The sequence below is a fragment of the Antrostomus carolinensis genome, unplaced genomic scaffold (assembly GCF_000700745.2).
Source record: "Antrostomus carolinensis isolate BGI_N321 unplaced genomic scaffold, ASM70074v2 scaffold27387, whole genome shotgun sequence".
NCBI classification, from domain to species: Eukaryota; Metazoa; Chordata; class Aves; order Caprimulgiformes; family Caprimulgidae; genus Antrostomus; species Antrostomus carolinensis.
The window spans coordinates 7,752-29,733 of NW_010325744.1; the positions used below are offsets into that span (position 1 = coordinate 7,752).

The window sequence follows — 21,982 nt, forward strand, 5'->3', positions numbered from 1 at the left end:
ACTTTCTTAAATCAGTTTTTCTGTTGTGATGTCCCATTAACAGTTCATGCTATAGAGAGGTTTAATTTTTTTCCAGAATGCAGAGGTATGTTACAGAGGAGTTGTGTAGATATTGCTCTTTTTCCTCTGTCTTGCTGGAAAGCTCAGAGTGGTTTACGTTGTAGTCCTTCATATTAACAAAAAATAATCCTCTAATATTATAATGTCCTCCATATCTGTTTTTTCAGTGATGATTGGCTACTAAAAATTTGTCCACAGAAATACTTGAAGTTGGACTGTTTTCTTTTAGCCCTTTTCAGGTACTCAGTGTTTTGTATCACTCAGTCCTTACACAGGCTTTTAATTCATGCATTATATCTTACGTTTCTTTCATTTAATAGATAGTTCTGTAAAATGTTAAAAAATAAATCATAGATAGGTTTTTTCTGCTTCACTCTGAACTGTTCTGACCATTATTACTTCATTCCTAGGTGTTTGATCAATATCTTAATTTTATTACTTTAGAAGATGACATGTTCGTATTGTGTAACCAAAACAAAGAACTTGTTTCCTATCGTGGTAAGTAAAATTTGTGTAAATTTATACTGGAAAATCTAAAGTTGAAATTTACTTTTGAATTTGTAGCTAATGGCGAGCAGTAATTTTATTTTGCTTTGATCTGCTCAGAATTCAGGAAAATCTGTTAGATGTGTAGTTAAAAGTCATGAAGGAGGCAGTTCTTAGATACTAATTTCAGCATCTTCACTAAGTGGCTGTTGTAATACTGAAAAATAATTATGTATTTTTAAATGACAAATTTAGTAAAGCAAAACTGCTTTATGGATATATCCTATATGGATAGTAGGGCTTTTTATACGTGGAATAATACAGGAGAAATTTCGTATTGTTTACACAAGCAGATAGGCACTGTGGGTGGCTGCTGTGTTTAGGCACCACATTTGGTCATAATCCCTTTGCAATTCTTAAGCAGTTAAGTATTTTGTTTCTTTGTGAATGGGCAGTTGAAAAATTGCTGTAAGGAATGTAAAGGAAGAAATATGACTGTAACTGTTAGAGTTTCTTGTATCTTCTAGACAGTGACCAGTTGGTACCTGCTTTTCTTATTCAAGCCATGAAAACATGCAGGGGTGTGCATGGGGAGATGGTTAGGATTAGGGGCTGGAGTAGCACGGGGAAGGATCTGGGAAAGGGCATTCTAGAAAATAAATGCTGGTGGCTTCTGCAAGCAGTGTGAGCCAAGCATGTCAGCTTCTTCCTAAAGTCTGGGAGCTGCAAGTGAAGTCAGCCTCATGGAACTTTTTTTCTTTTCTTGGGCCTTCTGAAAAAAAAACTGTTTCGGAACGTAGCAGGAAAACCAAGTGGCTGCCTTAGGTCAATTACCTCTACAGCTGTGGTGCTACAGCAGCTCAAGTCAACATATATACTAGTTGTCATAATTGTCCACGTGGTTTTCCTCCCTCCTTTGATCTGATTTTTGTGCTCCCCTGACCCATTCAATATGCTAAATCAGCGGAGAACTATCACTCTCCCTCTCCTGCCCCTCTCACTCAAATGGCTAGCTATTCCAGGGTGGATTGTCTCACTGCCCCTGCTGTAGTTTCCCTTGTCTCCTCCTTTTACATCCAAACCAGGAGTCTGGGAGCTGCAGAGCGTTTGTTCGATTGACTCATTCCATAGAAAATACCAGCTCATTTGTGTGACCTACAAATCCAGCGCAGCAGCAGTGTGTAAGTCAGAGGCAGGATAGCCTTTTTTTAGCAGCAGCTCCTCATCACTTTAGTGTAGTCACAGTGTCACACAGTTAATTCCTGATTTATTTGGATGCACAGGATACTCACTAGTGGCCAGGTAGAGATGAGAAGTCTCCATATGCCCAACATTTAGCAGTGACATTTTTCTCCTCTCCTGCCCAATTTCCGAAGTCAGTACCTTTCTTTAGAACTGGATCCATAGTGCTGAGTTCTGTCTTGCACTGGGAATTGATTCTGTTGTCAGAATGAAGGGCGTTTTTGCTTGAAAACCAGACTTTTAATTTTTTTACTAAAACCTACTGTTAAGAGTTTTAGTAATAATTGTTTTGTGATGTGTTTGTCTGTATGTAGAGATACTTGACTGGCTCTCGTAAGACTCCTGCTAGCTAGCAAGGAATTTGAATTAAAACGACTGAAAATGTTTTGCACCCCTCAGTTTCTGTGTGGTTTGTTTTCCTCTCTGAAAGACCACTGAAATTTGCCACATGACATGTGGTCTCACGCTAGGTTTAAACCAATCTAGAAGTGGGCTGTTTCCAAAAGCTGATCGAACAGAAATCTAATCTCCCATAGAGAGTGATTAGTTTTCCATTAGAGCACTGAGCCCATCTGTCTCATTGTGTGAGTTCTAGATCTGGCACAGGCAGGCAGTAGGAGTGCAGGGGTGAAGAAGGAGTTGTCTTTTTTGCCTTTGGAGAGTAACTCGAGCAGGAAAGTGCCCGTTTGTATATGGTTTCATAATCTACACAAGTCAATGTAAGTCTGATGGTGCTGTAAGACAGCTGCTGTTCTTGCAGCAGCACTGCCAGGTGGGGCCACGCGTGCAGCTGACTGGGTGAACTAAGGACAAATATAACAAAAAAGGTTAATTTTCAGTTCCCTGATTTCCTGGCTGTATGACTGCATTTCCAGAGAGGTAATGTCAGAACAAATAAGCATGATAACATTCTTCAATTATGTAAAAGGCTTTCACAGACAGAAAGGAGATAACACATTCTCTGTCCATGTAGTAATGGACAAGAAGTGATGAGCTTAAATTGCAATGAGGTTTCTGGTCAGATATTAGGAGCACTTTCTAACATTAAAGATAGTGAAATATTAGAATAGATTACCTATAAACATTATGGCATTTTCATGACTGGGAGTCTTTGGGAATTGGTTTAGACACAGAAATAACATAGGTTCAACTCCCCTTTGGGCAAGAGAACTGACTGGATAATCCCTCAGGCTCCCTTTGGTTCTGTTTTTCTATGACAGTGTAGAAGGAAGAGTCAGTGGGTAGTGCTGGTATAACATCGATGTTCCTGGCATCCTGTTTGATGCTATTTGAATGCTTCTTTACCAAATTTGGATCAATTTTGTAAAACAAGAAAATGTAGGACACCTAAGCTTACTTTTGTGTAATAGATGCATCCCCAATAAGCTTGTTACAGTGGAGAGAGAGGGAATATACAGAGAACACAACAGAACATTTTACTGACAGATTATTAATGGAGTTTCTCAAAGGTTGACCTAAGGAGCATAATATTGAATATTTATGTTGGTTGCTGTTGTACAAAAAAAAATGAACATGCTTGTAAAATGTGGATGTTACACAAAATTAGAAGGCACTGACAGTATGCAGATTAGTGGAACATCATAAGTGAGTACCTTAAACGTAATAATAGAAGGAATGAAATTTTGAAATTGAGAAAGGCAAGGGAGTGAAAATAAGATTATTTTCCTCCTGTAAACTGGGAGACCATTAGTCAGAGATAAGTGCAGAATGACAGCCCCAGTTAACTTCAAAGCTTTGTCATTACAGAAAAATACAAATATTGGGAACAGTCTGCCTTTCTTGGTGCTGATATTCCAGAAACTTGAACTCGGAATAAAAAAGATGCTGAGAGGGCACTTCTATTGCTGCTGTCATCCTAGCAGCCTGGTAACAAGTTTAAAAGTTTGACTTACTAAGTATAGTTGCTGATGGAAATTGCTAATATAATTAATCTCTCTAAAGTTCTTAGAGGGCAAAAGCTGGGGAAAACAAGCACCTTTAAAGTTAGAGAATTATTATGGCCGGCCATTGTGACAGTTTAAAAACCAGGACAGCCATGCATAAATTTAGGATGGAAGGCTTATTAATATTCAGAGCTTTGAAGTTAATTTTTGAAGAAAGAGTGTAAGACAGGTAATTACATTAGAAATCTTTAGAAGTAAAATAAAAGAAAGGAGGATGGGAGTTATAGTATGAGTCCTGAGGTAGTGCTTGACTTGAGACCTGTGATAAGATTAGGTTTGATGTTTCCTGTTGGCTATTATATTCTTGTCAGTGTTTATTATTTAATAGAAATGTTGCTACGTAGTTCTTGTTCTGACCTAAATATGTGAGGGAAATCTTTCTATCTATAGTGTGAAATATTTTAGAACTTGGGAATTAACCCTAACCTAGAGAGTGACAGTAAATTTATCTTTTTAAAGGAAAAAGGAAAAGGAATCTTCATTACAAGAGGTGGGATTTAGAATCTTTAAATATAGATAACTGCATACTGTAATTCTCCTTACATTACACAAGTAATTCTTGAGGATTTTATATCTGAAAAACTGTTTCCAAGTGGATGGCCGTTTCTGTTCTGTAACATGATTTTCTAGGAAGTTTTTAATAATGCAATACTACTAACACAATCCAGAAGTTACAGGATGCATTGTGAGAGGTAATTGGAAAAGATTGTGTAGTGTTTTATGTTAGACAGTGAGCAATAATTAAATTCTCACAACTTTTTTGCTCAAAAAAAGAAAAAAAAGGGGGGAAAAATATAATGGATGTGCTAAGAAGGGCATTTCATTATTTGATCTCTTCTGCAACAAAAGCTGTTGGCTATTGACAGCCATTTACGATTTAAGGATCGCTTTCTCAGTATTAAAGTGGCATAAGCTTTAACCCTGTTCTTAACTCTTTTCCACACTGTTTTAGCCATTAACCGCCCAGATATAACGGACACAGAGATGGAAACTATAATGGACACTATAGTTGATAGTCTCTTCTGTTTTTTTGTTACACTTGGTAAGTTTTAAAATTCTAGCATATTTTCCGTATGTTTTTCTTTTAGAAAAGATCCATATTCAATGAGATACCTAGAAGTTTAGTGATTTCATATAGCAAGTTAAAGGCAGAATTAGATCTGTGACAGAAATCTTAATAATTTGGAGGTGGGTTAATGATCTGGCTCAAATTATTGCCATACATCACTGTAAAAGACAATAAAGGCTGCCCTACATGGAAGTTGTTTCTTAGTCTTCAGTATCAGTGGGAGAAGAATACTGAAATGCAAAGGTTTGGATTCGCTGTTTTTACAAAATCCTGGTTTGCAATGAAGATCAATATTGCTTTGAGTCTGGATTTGTAACTCTCAGGAAAAAAACAAAACCAAAAAACCCACATAAAAAGAAGAAAAAAAACCCCTCACACAAGCCCTGCAAAAATCTGACTTAAATAACTCGAGGAATAGGAAGATATATTAAATTTGCTTATTTTATTGTGAGTTTTCTTAATGCTTAGCTCATACATTTTTCATAGTGCTAAGTTCTCACTGAAATCAGTCTGTCTGAGGTAGTATTCCTGTCATGGGAGCTGGGGATCACTATGGGACAGTCTGTTCAGGAGAGATTTCCTTGGGCCTATTGAGTCCTTCCAAGTGTTAGCATGATACAAATTAAATCTCATTTACTCAGTCATTTAAACTGTATAGTACTGGAATATTCATATTTATATCAATAAGTGAGAAACAGTAGCTAACGATTTTGAAACCTGAAAGGCAATGGAAAATGTGCTTTTGAAAATAACATCACCCTGCAGTGAGTTGTAACTGATATATTGTGGTAGGGGTGGTGTTATGGTACTTATTGTTACTACTGTTTTCAAAGGACTTTTAACCTTTCAAAACTAAGTTTTAATGCTTCTATATGAAATAGTTTGTCCCCTCCACAGTACATTAGCTATCTTTCTAGTGTACACTATAATTCGCCTAAATTCTTGTATGAGGTGTTCACTTACTTCTGTAAAACTTCATTTGATATTTATAGGTAGTATTTTTTGTTTCATAAAGACTACAAGAGCGATAGTGTAAGTTTGTATTCTCCAGTTGAAAAATTTCATCTCGGAATGTTACTCATTTATAATCTGAAAATTATAATACAAGTAGAAGTAAATATATTTTTTATTAGGAGCTATTCCTATAATCAGATGCTCAAGAGGAACTGCAGCTGAAATGGTGGCAGTGGTAAGAAACTATTTTCTAAACATGTATCATTCTTTTAAAACTTTCCTAACAACTTGTTTACTTTTCTCAATATTAGGCAGAGATCTAGTGTCATTGTATCCTTTTCCTTACAAAGGAAATAAAACTGGAAAGGAGACACACCAGTTTTTCTTTCTGATTTCAGTTCCGTGGAACTCATCTGTAGAAATTGTAATATTACAGAATCAGCTGATGAGAAACTTAAACATGAATAATCATTTCTAATCTAGAGTTACTCAGGATTTTCTGGCAGGCATTATAATTATGACTGTTAAGCTATAACTACCCTGTTTAAAAACTGTCTCTCTGGCCTGGGTTTTTCTGTGTGTCTTAGTAAGAATTTTTAATCTATCTTACTGGGAAACCTCGTAAGTACAAGACATTCTTACTATGTCAAAGTAGACTGACACTGAACTTGATCATCAAGTAGGGATGAAATTACCAAACTAAATCACAATTAAAAATCTTTACAGCACTGTCTTTGTTAGGAGACACTGTGCTTCATTTCTTCCATCTTCCTCACGTCTTTATCAGTGAAGCCTTAATACTGATTAAACCTAAGCACCTAGGACTGAGTGTGTTCCTGCATAGAGGGTAATCTCATTTTTATGAAACAATATGGCAGTGTCTCACAGCCCAGTTTGCTGCTTCTGCCGTGGTTCCCTCTTGGTGCCTCCTACTGGTATTTTCTCTTTACATGTTTAGGAAGAAGGTGCTAATTGCCTGAGAGGAGATTCATGGACATAAACATCTTCTATGTAGTCCTGCATGTAACTATAAATGCTGGGGGGAGAAAGTAGAAGAGACTTCTTGCCTTCCTGTGTGCAGTGAACCTAGACTTCCTGAAACTAGGACATTTATAAAATACTAAAACAGCACAATAAATCTTTAAACGTTGATCATATAAAGAGGTTAGGAAACCATTGGTTTGTTAAGAGTTGTTCTATTTTTTCCCTCCCTCAGAAATTAGACAAGAAGCTCAGAGAGAATCTAAGAGATGCCAGAAACAGTCTTTTTACAGGTGACACACTTGGAGCTGGCCAGTTCAGGTATGGTGTTAGTAATAATGATGTATTTTTATTTTTCGGATTTCAGTTGTCTGAAACATCTCATTAGGATAAGTCACCACTGCAATGAAGATTGTATTTACAAGAATTTGGTTCAAATTCTCAAAGAATTTACATACTCTGGAGGGACTTTTCCAATCTTTTAGTATAACCTGTTTGAAAACTTTCATAGCTAATAAGTGTGCAGTCCTAGGACAATGAGACAAAAATTATTTAATGAAACAGGTACTTTTGTTCACCTTCTAAACGCAGCAAGAACCAAGCTCCTGCAAATACACTCAGTTTACAGGACCACAGTATGCAGTTGGATGTCTAAATATGTCTTGTTAGCAACGTTTAGTCTATCAAAAAGAAATACCCATTTTCTTGCTTGTGAGCACTGTTATCAGTTGTAGTTGTGTCAAAAGCAAGTATTTCTCAGCTGATCCCTATATCTGCCAGAGGAGAACTGCTTAAGGACTACCACTTGGATAATTAGATAGTTAAGGGCTGTTAAGTCATGACCATTTGAATCCTTTGAGGGAAAAGAGGTGTGAGAAAAGATGTTGTGGATACTTGCCTCACACGTATATCATTGCCCCCAGATGAATACTTAGGAAAGTATATTACAGGAGTTTACACTGTGCATGAAAAGGTGAGGAGATGTATTGGGAAGACTGTAGCTGAAGGAAACAGTTATGATCTCCTAACTGTATATAAAATAGTCATCCTATTTTTATCTCAAATTAAGAGCAGAACTTGGATAAAAGTTGGACAAAAAACGCCAAGGGTGGCAAAAGAGAATGAGATTGAAAGGTGTTAGGAGCAATAACAGCTGTGAAATACTAGTTCTCTCATTTTTATGGGAACACTGAGTTGTAACCACTGTTTTTACTTCAGAGGGATGGCTTGTTTTTCTGGTAGCATAATATTATCACCCTCAGAAAATCAAAATGCAGGGAAAGGGAAATATGGGAACTTTTAACCAGTTAAATGCCTTCAGATCTTTACGTTGGTTTTCAGAATCAGGTGATTAAGGCTCTTGAGATTCTATATCTATGTGAAAATAGTTACCGCAAGGCAATCCAGAGCATGGAATTAACATGCTTTTACTGTGTTGGAATGCTCTGTAATTTAGCTATCAAATACATTTACTGTAGTGTTAATGTGCTTAAGGGAAATGGTTGCAATAATGTTCTGCAATAATTCACAGCCTTCCTCTCTTCACTGTAATTTTTTCATGTAGCCATAACCCAAGACATTTAGGCATCTCTACGTTCTTTTTCCACAAAATTGTGTGTTGATGGAATTACCACAATGCATCTTAGAAGTTCATATTTTTTTCTTTATGGACTCCATATACAAGCCAATTGAAAAATGAAATTAAAAACCCTTGAGAGAGAGTTTATATTTGAGGTTCACAATGGGGGTTAAGGTCAAGTATTACTCACTCAAACAGTTGCTTGGAACTCAAATGTGTATCCACACAAAGGGATGTTAGTTAATACCTAAAAGGCTAGTTACTCTTCAGTGTTTTGACTTCTGTTCAATATTTATGCGCTGGTAATTTTACTTAGTACAAAATAAGATAATCTTTTTATCACTATTAAGACAATGAGTCATGGCATTTCTGGCAGTGGTCAGCCCCAGATGCTTTGGGGAAGGCTGGAGGAACTCTGCAGTAGGCAGTTTGGCTTTTAACTTGAAGTATGTAGAAGGTGGCTGGTGTCACTCAGGATGTTACTGGAGTATTCTAAACATGTTTAAAGAAGTACTAACACAGTGTCATCTTTTCAGCTTCCAAAGGCCCTTATTAGTCCTTGTTGACAGAAACATAGATTTAGCAACTCCTCTACATCATACTTGGACATACCAAGCTTTAGTGCATGATGTTCTGGTAAGAATAAATCTGATTTTGTTACCAAAACTATTTTTTCACTCAGTTTCTTATTAAACTTAATACTAGATTCTCTCTTAATCCAAAATCTGTTTTGTCTGTTTTATTTGGAAGTTGTTTAGTAAAAAACAACCTGGAAGATTTTCTCTAGAAGGTTTATTTAGCAATAACTTCAAAATGGTTAAAAAGTTGTAATCTTGATATTATCAGAAGATAGGTAATTCAGCAGTCCTAGGTTTTTCTTCGGTAGTTAATGATATTTTGTGTTGTATGAATTCCAACTCCATTAAATGTAATTCAGTTTTGAAAAATAAATGCTTTTAATGAGTTTTTAAACAGATTTTAGTATCAGTTAGAATTTCTAAAACCTATTTCTGTTTTTCTCCACATGGTGGTGTAGGTGTTCAATATAGAGATACCAAGTGGTATATAACCCTACTGTCAGGAATCTAAAATAGATTTTTTTAATAATTTATGGGAAATTCGGGTAGTCATACATACAGTGTTGTCCAGAAACTTGCATCACTATGATGAAAATGTTTTAGCACTAATGGGATGTTTTAAGACACTTCTAAATTCTATTTTATATAATTCATTCTTAGAAAAGTCACTTCCTCTTACACTTAAGGGTGCTTTTAACAAATAAACAATTTTTGACCTGGTTCCTTTAGGAAAAGCATATATGAAAAAAACATGGTTTGCACTGTGTTTTCTCCAGTAACTGTTGAACTGAGTAGAGACTTGCAAATAGAAGCTCTGAATTTCTACAGGTGTCTTTTGAAAATCATTGAAAGAGTAGGAGATGGAAACCCAAATTAGAATTTTTCCAGAGGTAAATGCTATTGCTCAAGATCTACACTTATTCCAGTTTGTTACCTGCCAACCATTTAAGCAGCAAGTGCTCGCTTCCTAGACAGTAAATCCATGCAAAGCTCCATGTACTTGCCTCCTACTCAGCTGCTAGGTAGAGAAGATAGTCGGGTGGCCTCAGGCATGTGTTGGGGTAGGACTTGGGTGCTTCAGGATGCGGAGGGATCAAAGCTGTAGTGGAAGCTCAGGACAGCTAGTGCTACGAATATGGCGGGGTATTAGAATAACATTAGGAGAGTGATTTGAGAATCCTTGGATATTTATCTGTAGTTTCTCTGGAACAACTTGTCAAATGTTGCATGTTACATCTAATTTTTGACTGAGTTGATAGGATTATGAATTTGTCTGGTGAAATTGTCACCAAGAGGCCTGTGATTCCATGTCAAAGGCAAAAGTTTAATATCAAAACTAGTCAAGTTATTCACCCTAAAGGCAAGCATGCCAGGTTCTTCCCATACTGAGCATATTATTTCATGAAATAACTGCAGTAGCCTTGTAAAAGGCCATAAATTGAAACTGTGAAAGTGTTACCAAGGTGATGATTATGTAAACTGTGCTTTCAGATAAATAGTTTTTCATTTAAGCTCCCAGTTACGATAGTCCAGGCATTCTGTGGGGTATTGAACTAGATGCTAACCCAGCCACGAAGTTGTATGCTGCATCTATTTAGATTATAATGGTGGTGTTTCTACACATAAACAGAGATTCCCATTTCTGAATGAAAAACCTTTTGGGGTAGATACAGAAAAATGGGAGGCATGGATAGAAAGCCTTATAAAGACTTATAAAATGGGGAGGTGAAAGGAGGAACACTAATCAATAAGAATCATTTTGGGAAGACTCCTTGTAAATGCCAAAACTAACTTGGAAGCTCAGGTCACTGGTGAGTTAAATTGTGTCAAAACAGAGATCTCCATTAAAAATTACAGCTGAATCTACAATCAAATTATTTTTTTTCTTTTAAGTTTTTATTGAACATATGTACTTGAACAATAACTTTTTTTGTTGAAAAAAAGTCTTGTAAGATGAGATTTCTGCTTTTTTGACTGCATGTGCTTTCTTTGAGTAACTACTTGGTTTTGTTTTGCTGGTGAGTTAAATTGTATCAAAACAGAGATCTCCATTAAAAAGTACAGCTAAATCTGCAATCAAATTATTTTTTTTCCTTCAAGTTTTTATTGAACGTATGTACTTGAACAGTAACTTTTTTTGCTGAAAAAAATGATGAGATTTCTGCTTTTTGACTGCATGGGCTTTCTTTGAGTAACTACTTGGTTTTGTTTTTATTCTGGCATGGTTCATTTGTTATATTTCATTTTAAGTGTGAACTCTGTCAAGGGATAGCTAGAAACATTTTAAAATTTTATTTGACAATTTTACTTACAGTGATCTAGTTCTGTATACTGTAATTTGATCTCTTGGATCAATGGAGTTTTATTTCTGGAAAAAATATCTGTTCTAAAAATTTTGTGGCAGAGTCTGTATAGTTGAAGATTTGACTCTCTTTAATATTATTTGCCAAGCAAAGAGCACCTTTGAAATTTTAAATGTTCTTGAAAACAAATAGAATATTAGAATTAGAATAAAGTTAGGTTAGAATAAAGTCAGCAAGTGGAGTACTTGTTAATTTTTGCTGAAAACCAGAGGGAGTATGTATGCTGCAGAAAATACAGAGCTGTCCTTGGCAAAGTGGTGGGGGAAAGAACCAGAAGCCATACAGGGATCAGTGTGCTAACATAGTATGTGGGCGTAACTGTGTCATCTACCAAAAAGATGTAGTTTCTAGGTTCATGCATCTGTTGAAGAAGAAAAGCTATATGGAGAAATAGCAGCTTTGTTGCAAAGTGTTGCTTTATCATGCACTCACCATTTCACTAGCGTTTAAAAAAACCAGAGAAAGAGCTGTGAAAGTGTAGCTAAATGGTCCTCACAGTGGATATTCCTGTTGTTGATGTCATGAGCTTCTTTGCAGCTTTGATACATTTGCTGTAGTTGTGTAAGTGAAATTCAGACTTTGAAACATTTTTTTGTCTGCAACACAGAAATTTTTGTTACTTTAAAGTGTTGGTCAGTTGTTAGAGCACAGTTATTGCTAAATAATTTATTTTCGGTACAGAAAACTGTTCAGAGTTGAGTGTCAGAAGATCACTTGCATGTGAGACAATTAGATGTCTTTGCTTAACATTTGGTGCTTTGTTTGGTATTTTTTCAATGTGTGAGTAATTTTGGAGTTCTTACATTGCTGCTGTTATTATCTGGTTAGTTAGTAAATTGTTTCCTGCCCTCTTACGAAATTCTAATAAACAGCTGTGTTAATATTTTTTTAGAAAATATTCTGCAAGATAATTGGTTGAGTAATTAAAAACACTGATTAAATAACTAAAAACTGTCAAATATTTACATAAGATTCCTCTTTTTCAGGATTTCCATTTGAATAGAGTTAACTTGGAAGAATCAACAGGAACAGAAAGTTCTCCAACAGGTGCTAGACCTAAGAAAAAAAATAAGAAGTCCTATGATTTAACTGCATCTGATAAATTCTGGCAAAAGCATAAGGGCAGGTAAGCTGTATAGGTACAGAGTTTATATTAATTTAGTCAATATAAATATTATGTATTCTTCGTATTATGGTAGTTCTATTTTTGAGTTGCTTTGAATTTTTTTTAAGGCATGATCATTGTCAATATTCATTGTCCATATTAATTGTACATCAGCTTTTTGTTACAGAGCACAAAATTGTTCTTACCAAAATTATATAAAAATACTGAAAGTAGTGAATATATCTTAGAAAATTTAAGTAAGCCTACAGTAAGATATCATTATTTTCACTGATCTGATACTGCTGCATGATTTGTGTATTGATATTTCTGAAAAATGTTTTTGTTATCATCTTGATTACGCAACCTGTCTGGTTCTAGTGTTTCAATTTGTTGTTTTAACTGAGCCTAATGCGGAGTATTGCATTAGTCCTTTTCCAGAGGTAGCCGAGTCGGTTCAGCAAGAACTGGAATCCTACAGAGCCCAAGAAGATGAAGTCAAAAGACTTAAAAGTATCATGGTAAGTTTTATCACCTATATGTGCTTTACATAAAGCATAATAGGACTTACAGAGATGCTTAGCCCACTCTCTTACCCCACACACAAAAATTGTCAGCACATGCTGGATTTTAGGCATAATACGGTGTTAAATGTAGGATGAGAAGTACCATATTTCATGAGATGGTTCAATTTCTTGCATTTATTGGCATAACATTTATATAACTTCCATAATAACTGTAAAACACAATCCAGACATTAATACCATTATGAGAAAATGGGTTCTAAATGCACTCACTGTATTTACACGTGTGACCTTTGTATTTATTATGACTATTTTTATTCCTCTTTCCAAACTCTTCCCCAAAACCCAGGGTATAGAAGGGGAGGATGAAGGAGCAATAAGTATGCTTTCTGATAATACAGCTAAGCTAACTTCAGCTGTCAGGTAAGTAATCAATAATGCATTGTTGTTTAATTAATTTGGAAGCATTTCTAATTCTTTCTGTCATTTCACTTTTAATGTCTTTGAAAGAAATAGCTTGAAAAGTAGGCTATTCAGCTCAATAATAGAGTTTAAATGCTTTCCAATTCTGGTAAAGTTTAGAGCAATGTCCCAGACAAGTACTTGCACATGTAGCTTCCACAGTATGTGCGTGAGCCCTCTATACATGGCTTTGGAGTGTTTCCTCAGCAAAGCTGAATAATCTGAGTGCAACATAGATTTGCTTACACTCTTCCACCAGAAAAACTGAACTACCTACCTCTGCATTCCTTCCTTAAAAAAATTGTTAGTGAAATCTACCTCCTGAAGTATCTGCTTGCTTTGCACCTTGTGTAATTAATTACATTTTGATTAATGTACGTACTGTAACATCTGTGGGCAAGATTATAGTCATTAAGAAATCTGCATGGGAAATTCACTCTCCTGCTTTTAGAAACCTAGCCACCATGGGTGACACTGAAAGTCTGAGCTTTAGACTTGTTCCTCATTGTAAAACCATTTCTCATTCCACTGATGCCTCGCAGAAGGGAGATGTTCAGTTTGCTGCCTTTCGCTAAGACCCCAATCAGAAGGAATAAGGAACAGTAATTATTCTGAGGATAGATGGGATGATATGCCCAGTGTCCTGTGAGATCCAGCATGTGTCTGCATTAGTTAGCTGTCTCTTCATGAGTTTCAGAAGTTGTTTTGTATGCTGTGCCCTGGTTAGAATTTGACTGGAATTACAAAGGATGTGTGATGGATCAGTTTCAAAAAAGTGAGCAGATGTTTCCAGGCTCCACCTATGAAGTTTTAAAGTTTTGGATTTCTTAGGTTGCTGGTTTTCAGGTTAAGGCAGCAAGGTGTGAAAGTGAGAAGCATCAAGAGCTTTAAAATGATAGAAAACAAAAAATCACATGACTAAAGCTTCATCAGGAAGTCGTACTATTCAGTTAGCCTCTAAATGACTGTTTTCTGTAAGCTGGCATTATTAAGGAAAATCTTGTCCCACTTCAGAAAAGGGTATAGTACAGTGAGCTCTCCTATTGCAGTGTTTCGGCTCTAATCTTTAGGATTATGATGAGAAGTCCAAATACCGTTAAGATCTTCCATTTAGGCCTGTTTCTGCTGCAGGAATTAAACTAGGCTTTGCTGTTCTGTTATCCATCATCTGCTTGGAGCTAGAAGATACCCTTCAGAGTTATCTTAGGCTTCACAATTTCTAGAAAACTTTGGAATGTCTGTTAGTAATTAAAAACCAGGAGTTCTAACATAGAGGATCTCCTGACTTTTTTTTCTCTTTCTTTTTTTTAAATTCAGTCCTTTACAAAGGCAATATTAATCGCCTTACAGCTATAAGGTCATTAATTGGCCAATCATCAGAGGTAGCCTTGATTTTATAATTGCTTAAAGGAGGAAAGAAATTACGATTACTTAACTTCATGTTTCTTCATGACACGCAGTCAGTGTCATTAAGTGCCTTCTCATCTGGTTATTATTAAACTGAGTAAAGGTCCATGGTGCTTTTGGATGTGAAAGTGTATAGACCCTGAGCAGTCTTTTATACATGTGATGCCCAAGTGCTAGCAGTGACAATCATGTAGATCACAGCACCTTAAGTAACAAATTTTCTATGAAGTAAATGTAATCATTCAGTTTCCTGTTTCACACAAGAAAATATTTCAATCATGAATCCTGCATAGAGAGTTGTGTTCTATGCAGAAGCACTTGTGACAAATTCCAGGACATCCAGAGGTTCTGTGTTTATTTAACAGATGTTGTTGTTGTTGTTTAATTATTTGACATTATTTGTTATTATTTGACAGATACTGTTACTTGGCTGATATTAATACTTCTATGTGTGTCCAACATGAACTAAATGTTGATTATATAAGCCATAATTCTAGTAGATTATTTGTTTAGGTAAGCAGGGCATATATCTGTTGTTGATCCCAGGCTTTCAATAGGAATATTAAATTACCCACATTATATGTATTTTTTACTAGTTAAGGTAAAAATAGGTTTTACTACATTACATGTGGATTATGTCCTTCTGTTACGACAATCATATTTATACTTTGTAACTTCTTAGTTCCAATCCTACTGTAGTCTATAATTTTAGATTTTAATACTCTTTAAACATCCCTTTGAACCCAAACTGTTCTATGATTCTATAATTTTTTTTTTGTTTATAAAATACACAGTTCAACTAACTGTGCAACTCAGCAGGTTAGTTTGTATTTAATCTCTTCAGCTCTCTTCCAGAACTTCTGGAGAAGAAGAGACTCATTGATCTTCATACCAATGTTGCAACAGCCGTTTTGGAGCATATAAAGGTATGATTGCTCTCCAGCTTCAGTTTTCTACCAGTAGTGCTCCTTACCTGGAGAAATATATTTGAGCAGGTGAAATAGACAAGAAAGTGGGGCTTCTCTATTGTGGTACCTTTTACAGAAGTCACTGTGTCCCATTACTTAGTGTTGCAGACTGAGAAGGAATGAATTTTGAATGCCTCCATGTGGAAAGCAAAGTAAACATATAAAATTTTTTATTACCAGAATTTACTAGTGTACTCTCATGTGTTTTTATGAAGTGTTTTGTTTACTTTAGAGAAGTGTCATGGCAAGCTATGGCTTCAGTCTAAGTCATTTTCTGTTCTATATGTGTTTATCAGAAGGGTGCTGTTCACTGTTCACCAATGAAAATGATACCCTGAGGTGTGGCAATAATGATGCAAGTTATTAAACTGGTCTTTCCAGCAGGGTCAGTGTTAGATGTCTTCTGCGTAATTTCAGCATTTCAGAAAGCTGCTTGTCCTCTTTTCTGTTTAAATCTGCTGCTCTTGTATCAGAGAACTTGCAGACGGTTTCAGGATCAAGTAAAGACTATGGTTACTACAAGGATAACTTGGAAGAGGGATCTGATTTCACAGTATGAGAACAGAAATTATAGATGAGGCTTTCAGAAACACTGACATTCTGGTTTTGAAAGCGATTCAATAGTTAGAAAGTTTTACTACATGCTATTTATAACTCATGAAAGGCAATGTGTTTTGAAGCTAATGTTAACAGTAGTAAAGTGCATAAGATCTGTCCTCAGTTGTTACTGCTGAGGACAGATTTAAACTAAACACTATAAATGAACAAAGGATTCATTCTGAATTTTAATGAATAAATTAATTTCACATATTTATAAAATTGGAGAAGAGATAGAAGTGTGTGTCTATGTTTGGTTCATTAGGGGCAAGTTTATGTGCTTTTGCAGTATTAGGCATGTCAGTTGTCATGTCTGGCAGTTTAAAAGCAGTACATTAATAGCATCAGAAAAAAATAGAAGTTGAAAATGTCAATATTTTATTTAATGCCTAATCTGTAAGTTCACTTTTCGAAGAAGGATACTGAGATGGTAATGGCAGGCCTATGCCAGGAGTATTTTCTATATTGTGTGTTGGACAGAGCCAGGTTTCAGAGCAGGGTGTGGAATGGCAATGACATCAGTTTTGATCGCCAGTGTACTCTTGGCAGTGGACCGCAGTCAGATGCGCTTGTTCATTATCCATTAGGTGATTGTGACACACTTTTCTGTTGCCTAGAGGTGGAAGGAATCACCCTGGGGTCCCTCTGGTCCCTCTGAGAGGGAGCCTGCTATTGGAGAGTTCCCAGGGACTGGGGATCCATTTCTCCATAAGTGATTTTTAATTCTGGTGTCGTGAAGTGCTCAGGCTCCTTGCCTTCGTATTGTACAGCTGCCAAAGAAGACTGGGAGAGAAATGGGCATGCAGTTTCTTCAATATATTGATGATAACGTGCACCTGTATCATCTTTTCTTTTAGTTTAGAAAGATTCACTTCTTTCATCTCAAGATATTTAGGAAACTCAGACTAATGCAGAAGCAGATGTTTTTTCTGTTGAAATTTACCTGCACTAAAATCATTTCACAGAATGAATGTGAAGTTTCTTCCAGCTGCTTTGGCCCATCCATCTTCTCCCCCTTTTCACTCTCCAGCATTATGAAAAATATCTTTCTATCTCTGTGGAATTTTAATGGGCAGGATGATATGGTACCTAATGGATTCCTCAAAAATACTCTCAAAAAGGGCAATATCTCAGCCAGTACTTTAAAAAAAAATTCTGATGGCACCTTGAGGCTGTGGTTAATAGGTTTTATATACAGTTAAATAATTAAACCAGATTAGGGTGAGAGAGAATTTTTTTGGCAAGTGCCCAGTCATGAGGAGTGAGTGAGGCACCATGCTCTTCTTCAGGTTACTATATTTTCACTTCTAAAATAATCTGGAAGCACATTCATACTTCAGAATAGACAATTTGCATTGTTCATCATGGTTTTTTGACCTACATTAAATATTTGAGCATTTCTCTTCACTACTATGAGGATCAGTGCAAAGAATGCTACAAGACCTGCTTTAGATATAGTAAGGGAATTTAATTTCTTTGTGTGTTCGTATTTTAGTGTTCAGTTTACAGCTGCTTTCCACATTCTCTTGGATCATTTTCTAAGACACAGCAAGAGGAAACCAGAAATTAATCACATACTCTGGGGTCCTGGCAGTTTTCTGGCATATCTAAGTCTGTAGTGAAATAATGGAAAGAATGCATCACTTTTTTCACTAAGTGAACCACCAAGTATTTATTGTCAGTGCTTAGAACAAATGCATCCTTGTTTTGCATTGATTGTTTTCTCTGAAGAAGCTGTTGACTGAAGGACTGGACCCAACAGACAGGAGATCTAGGACTAGAATCACGGATATCTTTCTAGCTACTTTAGAGTTTCAAGTAATGTTTATCTTTACATGTCATTCTAATATGAGTATTAGGATTACTGAAGTATGTTAAATTGTGGCATATAAAAAGGTGTGCACATGCACTTTTCTACAGTGATTAAATGGAAAGGAAGTAGATCAGGTAACATCTTGCTAGAATTCTATACATACACATTCAAGTAGCAGATTTTTGTATTAATTATCCGGTTTAGATTACTTACACTTGTTTGGTTTAGTGGGGGGCTTAATTCCTGTATAATTGTCATGTGTATCTCCGATTCTGCTCGATCTCAAGGCCTGATACTTTGAATGACTCATTACTGGGATTGCCAATAGCCTTGCAAATTATCAGATTCCTATTTTGTAAAGGAATTCCACTGTTAACTACTCTGTTTTAAATGAGATTACTTTCTTGCCTTACCTTGTGAACACAAATGGTTTGTGTTTGTGAAATATGTATGTCACAGTGGTCCAGGCTGTTTTTCTCTAGTTCAGAACTGATAATTGAGTAACTTTCCAGTAAACAACAGCTTTTTCTGAGTTCAGTTACAGTGACCTTTCTGGCATCATTCTGTGCAGTTGGGTTGAAGGGAACTGGCTGTAGCTGCCCCTTTCAGCCTTCTCCCAGAGTTTCTCTTCCTCCTGATAGGAGCACACTACAATTACCTGACCAACCTCACTCATTCTGAGGGCTGTTATTTCTGGTTGTTTTCTGTCAGGATCTCCTCTCAGTAATTTCTTAGAAAATTTATTTTATCATCTTCTACATATTCTCTCTCCCTTTAAAAGAACCTTTGTACTGTAAAGACAATAGGAGAGTCTCCAACAAGTCCGTACAAAAATGATCCTCAAAGAGATTTCAACAGGTCCTGCTTCCACTTCTCTGCTTAAAAAAAGAAGGAATTTTGTGTTCATTTTGAAGTACAGAGCTCAGGTAGAACCTGTTTCTAAAGATGCTGAGTAGAAGGCTTTCATAAATATATTTAAAAAAAAAAAAAAAAGACAAAGCAAGCTGAAGTGGTGTAGCAGTAATACAGATCCTGCCCCTGAACTGGCAGCCAGAAAGGTCCCCTGAATGAGATTGGTGTGGAACAAGATGTTATAATAGAAAATCAAGAGCAGGAGGCAGAAAAGGAATAACTGTAAATGTGAATGCATTTTGAGTTTATTATTGTTTTTAGTATTCTTTTTCTTCACCTTGCTTGCCAGTTTGGGACCCATAAGAACTTTTTCTTTGCTGTCTTTTTTTTAATTGAATCTACAGGATTGTTTAGCTCCTATTCCCCAGCTTTTCTTCTTGGCATGTCTGTGAGTTTGCCATTGAGTGAGCAAAATTGTACTTTTAAATTAAATGGAACATCTGCTGCTTATCAACACTTCTTAGACAAGTTGGCTCTTTGGGAAGTAACTGTGTCATTGATGTGGCATATCTGGGAAATCTGTCAAAAGGTAACTAGTAGTGTTTAAGGCTGTTCAGTAATCCGTGTGAAATTTGATTAGGTGTCCATCTAATTCCTAGCAAACCAGTATAAGCAAAATATTGCCCTAATTAGCATCTTTGCTAGATGCCTTTGTTAGTTATCTAGTGAAGAAGCAGCTAAATAGACTCACCATATCAATCCATCTCTTTTAGTTCATGCTTTTGTCGCATCAAAAAGAGAGTCTTGAAAATTTTGCATTGCTGCTTACCTCTGATGTCTCTATTGTGGATAGAAATAAAGGACCTGAAATTTTAGGATTTTCAGGTTTGGGGGTTTTTTCCCCCCTAAGAGTTCTAAGTTCATACTTCAAAAGTAATTGTCTAAAATTTTTTAAGAGACTGAATGTAAATGTACCATTAATGTTGCAGTTTAGGCTCAAAGTATAGCAAATATATGCAATCACTGAGTTTTCTCAGCTGATTGCCAAAGGCTTTCAATATTAAGGTATTCTTGTGACTTACCTCTTTTTTTATTTTGTATTCTCATCTGCAACTCTTTTTTGATGAACTTAAAATACTCAGAAGGTGAAATACCCTAATATCCTTAGGCTAGAGAAGTACCTCTTTCTTTCCCTTTCCCCTTTTTCAGGGTTGTGGTGGAATAACTGTTTTTTAAAATTCCATTTCCTTATTTTTGATCTCAGGAATAATTTTAGTGGAATTCAAAAACATGTGAAGAGCAGTTCTAATGTTGCTGTCATTACAACAACCGGTGCACTGGGTTAGAAGTTACCATGGCAGTTTTGCATGCCTCAGCAATATCAGGCAAAATTTCTTGAATCTCTTAACCCAAGAAAAGCCCCAGTGGCTCTTGCCTCACTCTGGCAATGTCACTTCAGTGTCCCAATGGGTATGATGTGGAGCTGAAACACTTCCAGGGCAACGCGGTGGAGATCCACTCTGCTGGTCTCCTCTTGGAGACAAATACGTAGCTGCACGTGTCCAAACACCAGGATTTAGTTAGTTACCCAGTATGAAGATTTTGTCAGCTGAGTAGTTGTAATGTTTGTTGTGATGCTGCATTTTAATGTTCAGACGCTCATAATGATCTGTGATGTGATGGAAGTTTTTTAAGTAAGTTTTAGAACTCATTTTTCTATCTTTAGATTGTAAGTTGATTATATGATAGTCGAGCAGTGCAAAGCTTGGCTGTTTGTGGAGATGTGTTGTGATGCAGTCATTAGTTGCCAGCCATGATGTCTTTCATAAAGCTTTTGCCTCATTAGTTTTGTGCAGTCCCTGTGCCATCCTGACCAAAAAAGGATTTTCACGACTTGATCTACATGTGTCATTGTATAATGAGAAACTTCCAGTGTTAGCAAGATAATTTAATTATGAAGTCCTCTATCTTTGGTGTGAGTGAATTACTGTGAGCCTTTGATCTGAAGCAGCTATTTCAGTACCAGCCCAAGTTGGCAGTTGCCAGCTTTTCTCTGGGATGATGCCTTAATGAATTTAGGAATTTCCTACACTTATTTACATTGCTTTGTTGACCAAGAGACTTGAGGTTCAGCATAAATTTTACATAATATTCATTTGAACGTTATTTTTTCCTATTGTAGCATAACACAGTGTATGATGGCATGTAGTTTTCAGCTATGGCAAAACCATAGTTGAAAACAAAGCTCCTCTTCCAGTTTAATATTTACGTGTCAGATGTCCCTTGCTTAACTTGCATTTTCACTTTTAGTATAAGAATAACATGTCAATTTTTTTGAGAGAGTTAATAAAAGCATATTACAATGCTTTTTTACTGGTAATTAAAGTTGTTTTTTTAAAACAACTTTAAAATTTAAAAAATTTAAACTTAAAAAAATTAAAGTTGTTTTTACTGGTAATTTCTTTAAGAATAATTTTTAAAAACAATCTTGATAACTAAAACTATATACCTTTTTAAAGAAGAAATAAAAAATTATTTTGCAGCTTTGAGATGTTAACCGTAACACTTACTCTTAAACAGAGTCGAAAACTCGATGTGTATTTTGAATATGAGGAAAAAATAATGAGCAAATCCACTCTGGATAAATCTCTTCTGGACATGATTTCTGACCCAGATGGTGAGTATTTTACATCTCAACTAGGTATAAAATTTGTTAAGATACACAGTAAATCTGTACCTGCTGGGACTTCAGGGGTGGTAAAGAGCTTATGTGCAAGCTGGCAAGACTTGTAAAGAAAAAGCTTTTCACTGATTTTTAGTAGCAATCTAGAGAGTTTAGTATTTTGCTTGAGTAATATCCAAAATACTGTCAACTTTTGCAGCTCCACTAAAACGCTTTCCTAACTCCTTGTTTCTGAAGGTCAAAATATGTTAACTTTTGTGCTTCTCCAGTATTTATTAGTATGCCATGGAATTGTGTG

General features: G+C 35.9%; 1 protein-coding gene across 1 annotated transcript in view; it reads left to right on the forward strand.

The window, feature by feature from the left end:
• Positions 1 to 21,678, forward strand: part of SCFD1 (sec1 family domain containing 1) — a gene marked incomplete at its 3' end in the record, with an annotated part of 25,447 nt that extends 3,769 nt beyond the window's left edge. The window contains exons 5-14 of the mRNA XM_010171356.1: positions 471 to 558; positions 4,705 to 4,794; positions 5,955 to 6,010; positions 6,992 to 7,077; positions 8,872 to 8,971; positions 12,263 to 12,402; positions 12,809 to 12,899; positions 13,252 to 13,325; positions 15,616 to 15,697; positions 21,582 to 21,678. Of these exons, the coding sequence (XP_010169658.1) occupies positions 471 to 558; positions 4,705 to 4,794; positions 5,955 to 6,010; positions 6,992 to 7,077; positions 8,872 to 8,971; positions 12,263 to 12,402; positions 12,809 to 12,899; positions 13,252 to 13,325; positions 15,616 to 15,697; positions 21,582 to 21,678 (904 nt within the window). The remainder of the gene's footprint in view (positions 1 to 470; positions 559 to 4,704; positions 4,795 to 5,954; positions 6,011 to 6,991; positions 7,078 to 8,871; positions 8,972 to 12,262; positions 12,403 to 12,808; positions 12,900 to 13,251; positions 13,326 to 15,615; positions 15,698 to 21,581) is intronic.
• Positions 21,679 to 21,982: the final 304 nt, after the last annotated feature.